The sequence below is a fragment of the Rana temporaria genome, chromosome 5 (assembly GCF_905171775.1).
Source record: "Rana temporaria chromosome 5, aRanTem1.1, whole genome shotgun sequence".
NCBI lineage: Eukaryota > Metazoa > Chordata > Amphibia > Anura > Ranidae > Rana > Rana temporaria.
The window spans coordinates 416,219,250-416,234,961 of record NC_053493.1 but is presented as its reverse complement, the minus strand read 5'-3'; the positions used below and the strand labels follow the sequence as shown (position 1 = coordinate 416,234,961).

General features: G+C 48.2%; 1 protein-coding gene across 1 annotated transcript in view; it reads right to left on the bottom strand.

Moving 5' to 3' along the window:
* LOC120941363 (WD repeat-containing protein 64-like) overlaps positions 1 to 15,712 on the bottom strand; it is a 125,672-nt gene that overhangs the window by 27,864 nt on the left and 82,096 nt on the right. Inside the window, exons 15-16 of the mRNA XM_040354701.1 lie at positions 5,038 to 5,143; positions 992 to 1,053 (exon numbers count right to left, since the gene is read on the bottom strand). Coding sequence (XP_040210635.1) covers positions 992 to 1,053; positions 5,038 to 5,143 — 168 coding nt within the window. The remainder of the gene's footprint in view (positions 1 to 991; positions 1,054 to 5,037; positions 5,144 to 15,712) is intronic.

Here is a 15,712-nt window from a genome sequence, read left to right as displayed (position 1 = left end):
GTGATGATTTTTTATGTTACAAAATAAACTGCCTTACTTTTACATACTACACCATATGGAGTTTTCTTCTTTTGGAATAAGGAAAGCAGCCGGAGGCTGATGTGGATGTAAAAGTTGTGCTGCATGTTGATCTGATACATACCTCGAAGGGGAGACGGCAATATTGCTATAGTTGTTGCGGAGACACACACCTGGATACCAATTACAGGCTATAAACCTACCTTAATCTGGTGAGAGTCTAGCACATAAGAGGTGGTGGTGACACAAAAAGGGTGAAAAGTCACAGAATTTCAGTCAAGAATATTGGCACAATTTTTGGGGAATTTTGAAATATTGGACTTTTTTTGTGCATGTTTATAAAATTTGTATCATCCGTGATCATATATCGCGGGTCACGTTTTGAGCACATTGGTGTTATTGCATATTTTAATGATCTGTGTTTGTAAATAGATTGGAAGTGTTATATTTTTAGTGGCTAAAAGTAAAATTTTGCACCGAATCAGCGCAGTAGTATATGTGCAACATATACAAATATATATTCTCTATATTATCACGCCTCCTGGAGGTGTTTACAGTAACTGCAGCAGTTATAGTACATTTATAAGTATGAGGCCCTGTACACACGACAGAGTTTCTCGGCAGAATTCACAGAGAAACTCGGTCAAAACCCAGATTCTGCCGAGAAACTCTGTCGTCTGTACACTTTTGGCTCCGAGGAGCTCGTCGAGAAAATAGAGAACATGTTCTCTATTTTCTCGTTGTTCTATGGGAGAAGGCGGCCCGCCGAGCTCCTCGGCGGCTTCATCCCAGAACTCGACGAGGAACTCGACGTGTTTAGCACGTCGAGTTCCTCGGCCGTGTGTACGGGGCCTCACAGTTTTTGCGCCGGGGACACAACACACACATATGTTGTAAATCCATGTATGCGATTTTTGTGGTGCCCTTCTCGTTTCCCCAATGTACATGAACGTGTTTTAAGAAAATGACTTACCATAATTATTTCTTTATCAGCTTCTTGAATTTTATAAAGCTTCCACAATCTGATGTATCCCTCTATTAGCAATGAAATATTGATTAGAACATTGTGCTCTGAGTGTGATCTCCAGACGAATAAGCAAGTTTTTTTTTTTTTTACCTAAATAAATTATTAGACTACAATGTAATCAACATATTCATTTTAACATACATTTAAGCCCTGTACCCATATCTGAGTTGCGCCGTTTTCAACCGCGATCGCCGTGCTGCACTCCTCCGCAGGCACGAGAAAGAGCGGTGAGACTGGGCCGATGTCAAATGATGGCGCCCCAGAATAAGAAGCGGATGTATAGTAAAATGACAGCAGGAGGTAGCTAAAGGGGTTGTAAACCTTGGCCCAGATTCTCAAAGGACTTACGACAGCGTAGCGCCATGCACGCCATTGTAAGTCCGAATGAGAGCCGTCGTATCTATGCGGCTGATTCTTAGAATCAGTTAGGCCCCGTACACACGACCGAGTTTCTCGGCAGAATTCAGCCAGAAACTCGATCGGAGCCGTATTCTGCCGAGAAACCCGGTAGTGTGTACACTTTTGGCCGAGGAAACCGACGAGTAACTCGTCGAGCCAAATAGAGAACATGTTCTCTATTTCCTCGTTAGTCAATGGGGAAACTTGGCTCGGCGAGATCCTCAGCGGCTTCACAAGAACTCGACGAGCAAAACGATGTGTTTTGCCCGTCGAGTTTCTCGGACATGTGTACGGGGCCTGACGCATAAATTTGGCTAAGATACGAGCGGCGTAAGTCTCTTACACCGTCGTATCTTAGGGTGCATATTTACGCTGGCCGCTAGGTGGCGCTTCCGTAGATTTCCGCGTCAAATATGCTAATGAGCTAGATACGCCGATTCACGAACGTAAATGCGCCCGGCGTAGCAAGATACGTTGTTTACGTAAGACATACGCCGGCGTAAAGTTACCCCTCATAAAGCAGGGGTAAGTCATGTTAGGTATGGACGTTGGAAATGTCGGAACAGCGTCGTGTTTTACGTCGTTTGCGTAAGTCGTCCGTGAATGGGGCTGGACGTAAGTTACGTTCACGTCGACTAGGCATTGAGCGGGCGTAATTTAATTTGAAAATTCAACGTGATACTGAGCATGCGCACGCATGCGCCGTTTGAAAAAAGCGTCATGTACGTGGGGTCATGATTAGTTTACATGAAACACGCCCCCCCCTTGTTCCTCATTTGATTTAGGCGCGCTTACGCCGGCAGATTTACGCTACGCCTCCGTAACTTTAGATGCAAGTGCTTTGTGAATACAGCACTTGCCTCTCTAAGTTGCGGCGGCGTAGCGTAACTACAATACGATACGCCCGCCTACATTTACGCTGCTGACTGAGAATCTGGCCCCTTGTGTTTTTTCATCCTATTCATTAAGATGAAAAAACACCTTGCAGTGTCCGGCCCCCCTGAGCCCCCCCCGTTTTACTTACCTGGGCCCCGAATTTCCGTGGGCGCAATCCCGCATCGCTCTCTCCGCGGCTTCTCAGCTCTTTATTGATTAAATCAAAGACTGGTCAACACAAAGGGCACAGTACAGGGGGGAATGCAGAAGGTCACAGTACAGGAGGGGTCAGGGGGGCACAATACAGGGGGGGTCAGGAGGGCACAGTACAGGAGGGGACAGTTCAGGAGGGCACAGTACAGGGGGGTCAGGGGGGCACAATACAGGGGGGGTCAGGAGGGCACAGTACAGGAGGGGACAGTTCAGGAGGGCACAGTACAGGGGGGTCAGGAGGGCACAGTACAGGAGTGGACAGTTCAGGAGGGCACAGTACAGGGGGGTCAGGAGGGCACAGTACAGGGGGGTCAGGAGGGCACAGTACAGGGGGGTCAGGAGGGCACAATACAGGGGGGTCAGGAGGGCACAGTACAGGAGTGGACAGTTCAGGAGGGCACAGTACAGGGGGGTCAGGAGGGCACAGTACAGGAGGGGTCAGGAGGGCACAGTACAGGAGGGGTCAGGAGAGCACAGTACAGGAGGGGTCAGGAGAGCACAGTACAGGAGGGGGGTCAGGAGAGCACAGTACAGGAGGGGGGTCAGGAGAGCACAGTACAGGAGGGGAGTCAGAAGAGCACAGTACAGGAGGGGGGTCAGGAGAGCACAGTACAGGAGAGGGGTCAGGAGAGCACAGTACAGGAGGGGGGTCAGGAGAACACGGTACAGGAGGGGTCAGGAGAACACGGTACAGGAGGGGTCAGGAGAACACGGTACAGGAGGGGTCAGGAGGGCACAGTACAGGGAGGGGTCAGGAGGGCACAGTACAGGGAGGGGTCAGGAGGGCACAGTACAGGAGGGGTCAGGAAAGCACAGTACAGGAGGGGACAGTACAGGAGGGGGGTTAGGAGAGCACGGTACAGGAGGGGGGTCAGGAGAACACGGTACAGGAGGGGTCAGGAGAACACGGTACAGGAGGGGTCAGGAGAACACGGTACAGGAGGGGTCAGGAGGGCACAGTACAGGGAGGGGTCAGGAGGGCACAGTACAGGGAGGGGTCAGGAGGGCACAGTACAGGAGGGGTCAGGAGAGCACAGTACAGGAGGGGTCAGGAGAGCACAGTACAGGAGGGGGGTCAGGAGAGCACAGTACAGGAGGGGAGTCAGAAGAGCACAGTACAGGAGGGGGGTCAGGAGAGCACAGTACAGGAGAGGGGTCAGGAGAGCACAGTACAGGAGGGGGGTCAGGAGAACACGGTACAGGAGGGGTCAGGAGAACACGGTACAGGAGGGGTCAGGAGAACACGGTACAGGAGGGGTCAGGAGGGCACAGTACAGGGAGGGGTCAGGAGGGCACAGTACAGGAGGGGTCAGGAAAGCACAGTACAGGAGGGGACAGTACAGGAGGGGGGTTAGGAGAACACGGTACAGGAGGGGGGTCAGGAGAACACGGTACAGGAGGGGTCAGGAGAACACGGTACAGGAGGGGTCAGGAGAACACGGTACAGGAGGGGTCAGGAGGGCACAGTACAGGGAGGGGTCAGGAGGGCACAGTACAGGAGGGGTCAGGAGAGCACAGTACAGGAGGGGTCAGGAGAGCACAGTACAGGAGGGGGGTCAGGAGAGCACAGTACAGGAGGGGAGTCAGAAGAGCACAGTACAGGAGGGGGGTCAGGAGAGCACAGTACAGGAGAGGGGTCAGGAGAGCACAGTACAGGAGGGGGGTCAGGAGAACACGGTACAGGAGGGGGGTCAGGAGAACACGGTACAGGAGGGGTCAGGAGAACACGGTACAGGAGGGGTCAGGAGGGCACAGTACAGGGAGGGGTCAGGAGGGCACAGTACAGGAGGGGTCAGGAAAGCACAGTAGAGGAGGGGACAGTACAGGAGGGGGGTTAGGAGAGCACGGTACAGGAGGGGGGTTAGGAGAACACGGTACAGGAGGGGTCAGGAGAACACGGTACAGGAGGGGTCAGGAGAACACGGTACAGGAGGGGTCAGGAAAGCACAGTACAGGAGGGGACAGTACAGGAGGGGGGTTAGGAGAGCACAGTACAGGAGGGGGGTTAGGAGAACACGGTACAGGAGGGGTCAGGAGAACACGGTACAGGAGGGGTCAGGAGAACACGGTACAGGAGGGGTCAGGAGAACACGGTACAGGAGGGGTCAGGAGAACACGGTACAGGGAGGGGTCAGGAGGGCACAGTACAGGAGGGGTTAGGAAAGCACAGTACAGGAGGGGACAGTACAGGAGAGGTCAGGGGAGAACGGTCCATGCAAAATAATTTCAGAAGATCAGCAGTGTTGCAGCAAAAAATGTGCAACATAAAAAAAAAAAAAAAGAAAAAAAACATGGCAATGGTTTATGACACGGTGCTGCAGCAAACTAAATGCCAAGTTCGAGATTTTAGAACTCTCTGATTTTCTGCTATTATAAATATAGAAAAACATTTAATATACCTTCCCTACTGAAGATATTGTATAATTTTAAGTCTTATTCTGGTCACTTTTCAAGTTACACTTAATATTTGACAGCTTGACCAAACACGCACGGCGCGCACCCACCTGCATTGCCGGTTATGATGAGATTGCCACATTTATCTGAACACAGAGCTGTGATTGGTCGGGGAGGGTGCTTTGTAAATAGTAACTCCTCGCTAATCAAATCACCCTGAAAAGTAAGACATTTAAACATTTATTATGAAACCTTTATTGATATTTTATATCAGGGCCATCCAATAAAAAATCATAAACAGAGTTTTAAATTTAAAGTTAAATTTCACACTTAAAGCAAATCTTCACCCAGACCCGAGAAAGTAAAGTAAAGGCAACGATTCTATACCTTTGGAAATGGCAATTTAACCACTTCAGCCCCGGACCATTTGGCTGGCCAAAGACCGGGCCACTTTTTGCGATTCGGCACTGCGTCGCTTTAACTGACAATTGCGCGGTCGTGCGACGTGGCTCCCAAACAAAATTGGCGTCCTTTTTTCCCCACAAATAGAGCTTTCTTTTGGTGGTATTTGATCACCTCTGCAATAAGCGTATATTGATTGGTTTTCACAAAAGTTTTAGGGCCGGATTCAGAAAGACTGGCGTAATTTTAGGCGGGCGTAGCGCATCTCATATACGCTACGCCGCCGTAACTTAGAGAGGCGAGTACCGTATTCAGAAAGAACTTGGGGCCATATTCCCGTAGATTGTAGGCGTGCGGCGCGTAAGCCATTTACACTCCGCCGCCCCAACCTACAGGAGCAAGTGCTGTATTCCCCAAACACTTGCTCCGTAGTTTGGGGCGGCGTAGTGTATTTGGCCCGGCGTATCCCCGCGTAAATCCAAGGGGGCGGCTTCTATTTAAATTAAGCGCGCCCCCGATTCTAACGAACTGCGCATGCGCCGGGCTTAATATAGCCCAGTGCGCATGCTCCAGTTCTCGGTGTAAAACGTCAATGACGCCGACGTGTGCGTCATTGACGTAAAGTCGTATTCGCGGACGACTTAGTAAAACGACGTACCCGACGGGAAAACACGACGCGGACCCGACGCCATACTTAACATGGCCTACGTGGGACTGTCGTAAGGTTACCCCTCATATAGCAGGGGTAACCTTACGCCTACGCAAACGACGGTTACACGACGCGATTCCGTTCGGGAATCGGCGTATCAGGCTCATTTGCATAAACAAATGAGACCTGAACGTAAACGCCACCTAGCGGCCGGCAAAGTAATTACATTTAAGATCCGACAGTGTAAGTGACTTACACATGTCGGATCTTAAGCGTATCTATGCGAAAATGATTCTAAGAATCACTCGCATAGATACGCGGGCCAAAAAAGAGAGGGCCATATTATCATAGAAGTTACGATGGAGTATCTCAGGATACTCCGGCCCATATTCTCTCTAAAAATCCGCGGGCTGCGCTTAAGGCACTTACACTCCGCTGTCCCAACTTACAGGAGCAAGTGTTGTATTTCCCAAACACTTGCTCCGTAAGTTGGGACGGCGGAGTGTAAATGCCCCGGCGTAGCCTGGCGGATCTCCAAGGGGGCGGCTTGTATTCAAATTAAGCGCGCCCCCGATTCTAATGAACTGCGCATGCGCCGGGCTTCAAAAAGCCCAGTGCGCATGCTCCAGTTCTCGGCGGAAAACGTCAATGACGCCGACGTGTGCGTCATTGACGTAAAGTCGTATTCAAGAACGACTTACGGAAACGACGTACCCGACGAAAAAACACGACGCGGACCCGACGCCATCCGTAACATGGCCTACGTGGGACTTGCGGAAACTTACTCCTCATATAGCAGGAGTAAGTTTCCGCTTACGCAAACGACGTTAGCGACGGTTACGCGACGCGAACTCGTTCGGGAATCGGCGTAGAAGGATCATTTGCATACGCAAATGAGTCCTTCACGTAAATGCCATCTAGCGGCGGCCGGCGTCATTACATTTAAGATCCGCCAGTGTAAGTGACTTACAGATGGCGGATCTTAAGTGTATCTATGCGAAAATGATTCTGAGAATCAGTCGCATAGATACGCGGGCCAAAAAAGGGAGATACGATGGAGTATCCTGAGATACTCCATCGTAACTTCTATGAGAATATGGCCCGCTGTCACTACTCCTGTCAGCCTTATAGTGGAAGAAACTTGTGGTTCCTCCATCCTTACAATACACGCTGCGCCCAGGGCACCCGTCCCTTCTGCCCACCCCTTGTTCTGACCCTGGCACCACACAAAAGTGCCAACTCCTAGGGGATTGGAGCGCTGATTAGCCTTCTGCAGGCCACAGCATTCAGAAGCTGCAAAACTCTGCGTCCAAGGTCTGTGGTTAGAAACCCTTTGTAAAGAGGAGAGCAAGGGGAATGGCCAGGGCCGCCATCAGGGGGTACAGGCAGTACACCTGTAAGGGGCCCGGATGGCAACCCCCCTTTTTTTTGTAAGGGGCCTGGAGGTCCCCAGGGCCCCGAATGGCAACCCCCCTTTTTTATTTTTTTTTATAATTTTTTTTTTATATTTTTTTTATTAGTTTTTTTTATTAAAGGGCCCAGAGGTCCCCAGGGACCTGATGGAAACCCCCCTTTTTGTAAGGGGCCTGGAGGTCCCCAGGCCCCCCGGATTGGAAACCTCCCCCCTTTTTTTTTTATATATTTTTTTTTATTAAAGGGCCCAGGATGGCTAACCCCCCCCCCCTTTTTTTTATAACGTTTTTTTTTTTTTAATTTTACATATTTAATTTTTTTTATTAAAGGGCCCAGAGGTCCCCAGGGCCCCGGATGGCAACCCCCCTTTTTTTATATATATATTTTTTTATATATTTTTTTTATAATTTTTTTTATTAAAGGGCCCAGAGGTCCCCAGGGCCCCGGATGGCAACCCCCCTTTTTTTATATATATATTTTTTTATATATTTTTTTTATAATTTTTTTTATTAAAGGGCCTAGAGGTCCCCATGGCCCCGGATGGCAACCCCCCCCCTTTTTTTAAATATATATATTTTTTATATATATTTTTTTTTATAATTTTTTTTTATTAAAGGGCCCAGAGGTCCCCAGGGCCCCGGATGGCAACCCCCCTTTTTTATATATATATTTTGTTATATATATATATATTTTTTTATAATTTTTTTTTATTAAAGGGCCCAGAGGTCCCCAGGGCCCCGGATGGCAACCCCCCTTTTTTATATATATATTTTGTTATATATATATATATTTTTTTATAATTTTTTTTTATTAAAGGGCCCAGAGGTCCCCAGGGCCCCGGATGGCTACCCCCCTTCTTTTTTATAAAGTATTTTTTTATTTTACATATTTAATTTTTTTTTATTAAAGGACTCAAAGGTCCCCAGGGCCCCTGGATGGCTACCCCCCCTTTTTTTTTGTTCGTCAGCCCCCAAAGCCCCCCAACCTCAATTTGCAGCAGCACCCCTTCTCAATTCATAACCCCCCCCCCCCGGTTCTCAATTTTCTCTGCTCCAGGGGGCCCATGCCCGAAGCTGTGTAAGGGGCCCCATAATTCCTGATGGCTGCCCTGGGAATGGCACCTTACTGTATAATGGATGTTATCCTTACAAATCGGATTTAAAAAGAAGCCATGCTATAAAATATATTCTAGTATAAATCTACCTTAGTGTTCCATAAATAGAGATGTCCGTTTTCGTGACCTGAAAGTATGAGTGGGGAGTCTTCCTCGCCATCTGATGACGCCGTATTCCCGCCCGCAGAGTCATGTGTCTCTATAACACCAATTTCTATCGCTGTACATTCATCTGCAGAAAGATACAAACACTACAATGGAATAATGTGTGTAGAAATAACAATACAGATACAAAGTAATATGTAAGAAGTGTAGCCACAGCTCTTTTTGTCTGTACTTCTCCTGTAGATCACAGGAGGGCCGTTCGTTCTGCACTCTGCGGCCCGTTTTCAGCAGACAGCGGGCTAAAGCCTGCTGTTGGCTGAGGTCACAGAGCCGGTGCAGGATTGGCAAAGTGGCCTTGACTGGCAGCTGGCTCAGCCTCTTAACAAGCCACTGAGAGCCTGAGCCAGCCTCCCCCCCCCCTCTTCCAGTGAGCACTGGAGGGGCAAGGCAGAGAGCCTGGTGAGCAAGAGCTGAGCGATCAGTGGTGTTTGATTTCTCAGTTCTCAGTCTAGAGCCGGCAAGGGAAAGATGCAGCATTTGCCTAGGTGAGTATAATTTAGTTTTTTTTTTCAGTAATATTTCTCTTTTAAATTATATATTCAGGCCCAGATTCTCGTACGAGTCACGCCGGCGAGTTACTCTCCAGATACGCCATCGTAACTCTGAGTTTGAGGCGTCGTATCTATGCGCCTGATTCTTAGAATCAGTTACGCATAGATTTGTATTAGATCCGACCGGTGTAAGTCTTCTACGCCGTCGTATCTAAGTTGCATATTTACGCTGGCCTCTAGGTGGCGCTTCCGTCGATTTACGCATCGAATATGGTATTGAGCTAGATACACCGATTCTCAAAACGTACGTGCGGCCGGCGCATTTTTTACGTCGTTTGCGTAAGGCTTTTGTCGGCGTATAGTTACCCCTGCTCTATGAGGCGTAGATGAGGCGTAGATGAGGCGTACCAATGTTAGGTATGGATGTCGGAACAGCGTAACATTTTTCACGTTTTACGTCGTTTGCTTAAGTTGTCCGTGAATGGGGCTGGACGTAAGTTACATTGACGTCGACTAGGCATTGAGCGGGCGCAATTTAATTTGAAAATTCGACGTAATACTGAGCATGCGCGCGCATGCGCCATTCGAAAAAAGCGGCAATTACGTGGGGTCACGATTAATTTTCATAAAACACGCCCACCACTTCCACATTTGAATTGGGCGGGCTTACGCCGGCCCAGTTACACTACGCCGGCATAACCTAAAGCGCAAATTCTTTGAGAATACGGGACATGCCGCTCTAAGTTACGGCGGCGTAGTGTATCTCAGATGCACTACGCCCGCCTAAAGATAGGCGATTCTACGAGAATCTGGGCCTCAGTGTTGTACCATTGCAGCGGACACCAACTAAACAAAGCAAGAAAAATGCCTTTGTTTTCCAAAGTATTCATTCTGATTACTACAGACAACAAAGACATTTTAATTTCCCTATTAACCACTTCAGCCCCGGACCATTTGGCTGGCCAAAGACCTGAGCACTTTTTGCGATTCGGCACTGCGTCGCTTTAACTGACAATTGCGCAGTCGTGCGACGTGGCTCCCAAACAAAATTGGCGTCCTTTTTTCCCCACAAATAGAGCTTTCTTTTGGTGGTATTTGATGACCTCTGCGGTTTTTATTTTTTTCGTTATAAACAAAAATAGAGCGACAATTTTGAAAAAAAAATCAATATTTTTTACTTTTTGCTATAATAAATATCCCCAAAAAAGATATAAAAAACTTTTTTTTCCCTCAGTTTAGGCCGATACGTATTCTTCTACCTATTTTTGGTAAAAAAAAAAATTGTAATAAGCGTTTATCGATTGGTTTGTACAAAAGTTATACCGTCTACAAAATAGGGGATAGTTTTATTGAATTTTTATAATTGTTTTGTCTGCAGGTAGCACATGCGTTATGGGCCATAACGCATGTGCTGGGCCATAACGCATGTGCTGCCTGCAGAGACAGTGCCACCCATGCTGCCAATGCCGTAATGTGCTGCAGACAGTGCCACCCGTCCTGCCAATGCCATAATGTGCTGCAGAGACAGTGCCACCCATGCCATGCTGCCAATGCCATATTGTGCCGAAGACAGTGCCGCCAATGCCATAATGTGCTGCAGACAGTGCCACCCCTGCTGCCGGTGGCATGGGTGGCACTGTCTTTGGCACAATATGGCATTGGCAGCATGGCATGGGTGGCATTATCTGCAGCACATTATGGCATTGGCGGCATGGGTGGCACTGTCTCTACAGTACATTAAGGCATTGGCATGTCCCGCTGTCAAGTCGCTTGGCCAGGGGTAGGGGCAAGGGTGGGGCTGAAGGAGGGACCAGGGGCAGGACCAGGGGTGGAGCTAAAGGGGGCCCCGTCAGGTAGGCTGTACGGGGGCCCCCATGATTTCTATCAGCGGCCCTGCCCGAACAAATAAAGAGACCAAAACTCCCCAATTAAGACAAACACAGCAATGACTTACCTCAGGTGAAACATGGAGATGAAACAGAGCCTCCTACATAAGTTGTACCTGTCTATCTACAACCCTCTCTTCTCTACAAGTGTTGAATTGTAAAGCTTGTCTGAAGCCTCGTACACACGCTCGGTTTACTCGGCAAGAACCAGCAAGAAAACTACTGGCAGAGCTTTCTTGACGAGTAAACCGAGCGTGTGTACGAGGTATTCAGGTTTCTCGTCAAGAAAACTGCCTAAAATCTCGACGAGAAAAATAGAGAACCTGCTCTCTATTTTCTCGTCGTGATTCTCGGCAGTGTTTTCCTGCCGAGAAACCTGAAAGTGTGTATACTTACCTGTCGCCGTGGAAACCCGCGCATGCTCAAAATTACTTTGTCGCATGCGCGGTAGGTAGGGTGCAGCAAGATGGCGGCGACGGCATCGAATGTGACGAGCGCATGCTCGTCGTACGCGATGACATCACCGCGTTCTTGCCTTCCAAAAGAACCGCGGTTCTTTTGAAATGAGCATGTGTACACTCGGGCGGCAAGAGATTCTTCCCAAGAATCCCATCAGGAAAAACGACGTTGTGTACGAGGCTTGAGAGTTTAGAAAAAAGGGGGCGGAGAGCCATTAATAAAAAAGTAAAATTAAAAAAGGATTTACATAAACTTTATTCAACATTTTATGTCAAAACACATACTGACCGGTATCGGCTTCTGAGGTCTTCGTCTTTTCCTACATAGAAAACATAACATTTTCTAAGTCACTAAAACAAGAGCAAATTATCGCGGTGTTGTGTGTTTTGAAAAAAAAATTCAATATTTTTTACTTTTTGCTATAATAAAAATCCCCAAAAATATATAAAAAATAACTATTTTCTTCCTCAGTTTAGGCCGATACGTATTCTTCTACATATTTTTAGTAAAACAGGCGTGCATCTTATTTACGCTACGCCGCCGCTACTTAGAGAAGCAAGTGCTGTATTCACAAAGCACTTGCGTCCTAAGTTACGGCGGCGTAGCGTAAATCGGCCGGCGTAAGCGTGCGTAATTCAAAGTAGGCAGGTCGTGGGCGTGTTGTATTTAAATTAAGCGTGACCCCATGTAGATGCATGGCCGAACGAACGGCGCATGCTCAGTATCACGTCGTATTTACGCCCAAAGATACGTCGGCTCAATGCCTGTGATGTGAAAGTAACCTACGCACAGCCCCATTCACGTACGACTTACGTAAACAACGTAAAAAGATACGCTTGTTCCGACGTCCATACCTTGCATGGGCTGCGCCACCTAGAGACCAGCTTTATCTTTACGCAGGCATATGTCTTACGTAAACGGCGTAACTAATTGCGACGGGCGTACGTACGTTCGTGAATCTGCGTATCGTGCTCATTTACATATTCGACGCGGAAATCAACAGAAGCGCCACCTAGCGGCCAGCGTAAATATGCACCCCAAGATACGACGGCGTAGGAGACTTACCCCGCTCGTATCTTGGCCAAATCTATGCGTAACTGATTCTATGAATCAGGCGCATAGATACGACAGCGGCCATCCGGACTTACGACGGCGTATCTGGAGATACGCCGTCGTAAGTCTTTGAGAATCTGCCCCATAGCGTCTACAAAATAGGGGATAGTTTTATGGCATTTCTATAAAAAAAAATGTACTATTAATGGCGGCGAGCAGCGATTTTTATCATGACTGTGACATGGCAGCGGACACATTGGACACTTTTGGTGCTATTTTGGAACCATTCACATTTATACAGCGTTCAGTGCTATAAAAATGCACTAATTACTGTGTAAATGACACTGGCAGTGAAGGGGTTAACCAGTAGGGGGCGCTGAAGGGGTTATGTGTGTCCTAGGGATGTGTTCTAACTGTGTGGGGGAGGGGCTACGTGTGACACGACACTGATCACTGCTCCCGATCATAGGGAGCTGTGATCAGTGTCCTGTCACTAGGCAGAACAGGGAGATGCCTTGTTTACATCAGCATTTCCCCGTTCTTCCTCTCTATCAGACGATCGTGGGACTCCCGGCGGACATTGAGCCAGCAGGACACGCGGTCAGATGGAGACGGAGCTCGCGGCGGGCGCGCTGACGCATATAGTCCTGCAGCGGTCGGCAATGGGTTAAGTAGTTTGGGAACAAACATTAAATGCAGCCACTAAATATTTCTAATAAATTCATCACCAGAGCAGTACATTTAGTAGAACGTACTTGTAATGAATTGCCTTCTTCTTGTCCTGAGATATCTTGGGATGACATGCTGCTTGACCTGTAAATTAAAAACATGCTGAGAGGGTTTTTCATATTTAAAGAGGAACTGCAATCTGCTGATTTATGATTTTATTTGATTATAGTGAACAGCAGTGGTGGTGCGCTGATATTGGGCGCAGGAGCGCCTCCCCCCTCTCTCCTGCACCGCCACTGAAACAATACATAGATTCATGCATTGCATGAATCTCTATGTATTGTCGCCGCCGCCCACTATTCAAATGGCCGGCCCCCTGGTGAGCGCCGGCCATCTGAATAACAGCAGTTGGTTTGTTTTTGGAAGTGTCTATCGGAGCCAGCGGCTCTGATTGGCTTCCCGATTACAGCCTGTTTGTTGGCTCTAAACGTCTTCCAAATAGTTAACCAGGGGACGCAGGGGGTGTGCGCTCCCTGGTTAACACTGACAGGCGTCTCAGCCAATCAGGTTCACCGGGTCTGGTTACCGGTAACCTGATTGGCTGAAGTGTCATCGAGGGCGGGAGAAGACATCAAGGGACAGTGGAAGGAGGATGGCTGACCCCAGAAATATAAGTGGGGGGCAATTTGGCAGCATTTTACAGGGCACAGTGGCGACAATTGATGGGCACAGTGGTGACAGTTGATGGGCACAGTGGTGACAATTGATGGGCACATTGGCGACAATTGATGGCACAGTGGTGACAATTGATGGGCACAGTGGCTGCAATTAATGGGCACAGTGGCTGCAATTGATGGGCACAGTGGCTGCAATTGATGGGCACAGTGGCGACAATTGATGGGCACATTGGCGACAATTGATGGGCACAGTGGCTGTGTTTGGCATGGCACAGTGGTGACAATTGATGGGCACAGTGGCTGCGTTTGGCATGGCACAGTGGCGACAATTGATGGCACAGCGGTGACAATTGATGGGCACAGTGGCGACAATTGATGGCACAGTGGCTGCGTTTGATGGCATGGTGCAGTGGCGACAATTGATGGCACAGTGGTGACAATTGATGGGCACAGTGGTGACAATTGATGGGCACAGTGGCGATAAATTATGGCACAGTGGCAGCATTTGATGGCATGGGATAGTGGCGACAATTGATGGGCACAGTGGCTGCAATTGATGGGCACAGTGGCTGCAATTGATGGGCACAATGGTGGCATTTGATGGGCACAGTGAGGCTGCGATTTTTTCTTTTTTTGTTTGTTTGCGCCCCCCAAAAAATTTTGAGCACCAGCTGCCACTGGTGAACAGTAAATAGGTCCAGACAGTGGTGTATCATCCATATGGGTGCAACATGTGCACATGGGCCCAAGAGGAGAAGGGGCCACTCTGCTCTGACCCACTCCGCACCCATAGATGAGACAAGCCCGAGGCGCTGAATCCATAACAAGTTAACAGAAAATTGTTCTTTTGTTTCAAACTTTAAGACGGATTACCTGGATGTGTTCAAAATGTTCTTCTTTTTGGGAAAAATAAACAATATCGCATTTATTTTCCTTCCTGCATTCAGGACGGGTGCCGGGTTTGTGCTGCTAATACTTTCTGCAGAGTTCTTGCTGAAGCTAAAAACACAATCTAGTATTACATTTCATAAGAAATGCACAAAAAACATTGATTTGTCTTTTCTTATAAACTACAGGAAATGTACAATTAGTTAATAACTCCGGACCTTATTTATTCTTAAAGCGGAGTTCCACCCTGAAAATGAACTTTCAATTAACAGCTTTTTTTTTTTACTCACTTCTTTCTGGCTGTTGGTAGGCAGATTTTGTAATCAGCCTACTTCCTGGTCCTAGGTGGTTCAACTTCCTGTCCTAAGACCCCATTGCCTCCTGGGAAATAATGACACTCATTTCCCAGGAGTCTCTGGGCATTACTGTGCCTAGAAATCGCCCAGCATGCACCTCTCCCTGAAAACCAGGAAGAAGAAGGAACTGGGCTTCACATGCCCACACATTATGATGGATACGCCCACACATATGATGGATACGCCCACACATATGATGGATACGCCCACACATATGGATACGCCCACACATATGATGGATACGCCCACACATATGATGGATACGCCCACACACACATGATGGATACGCCCACACACATATGATGGATACGCCCACACATATGATGGATACGCCCACACATATGATGGATACGCCCATACATATGATGGATACGCCCACACATATGATGGATACGCCCACACATATGATGGATACGCCCACACACATATGATTGATACGCCCACACATATGATGGATACGCCCACACATATGATGGATACGTCCACACATATGATGGATACGCCCATACATATGATGGATACGCCCACACATATGATGGATACGCCCACACATATGATGGATA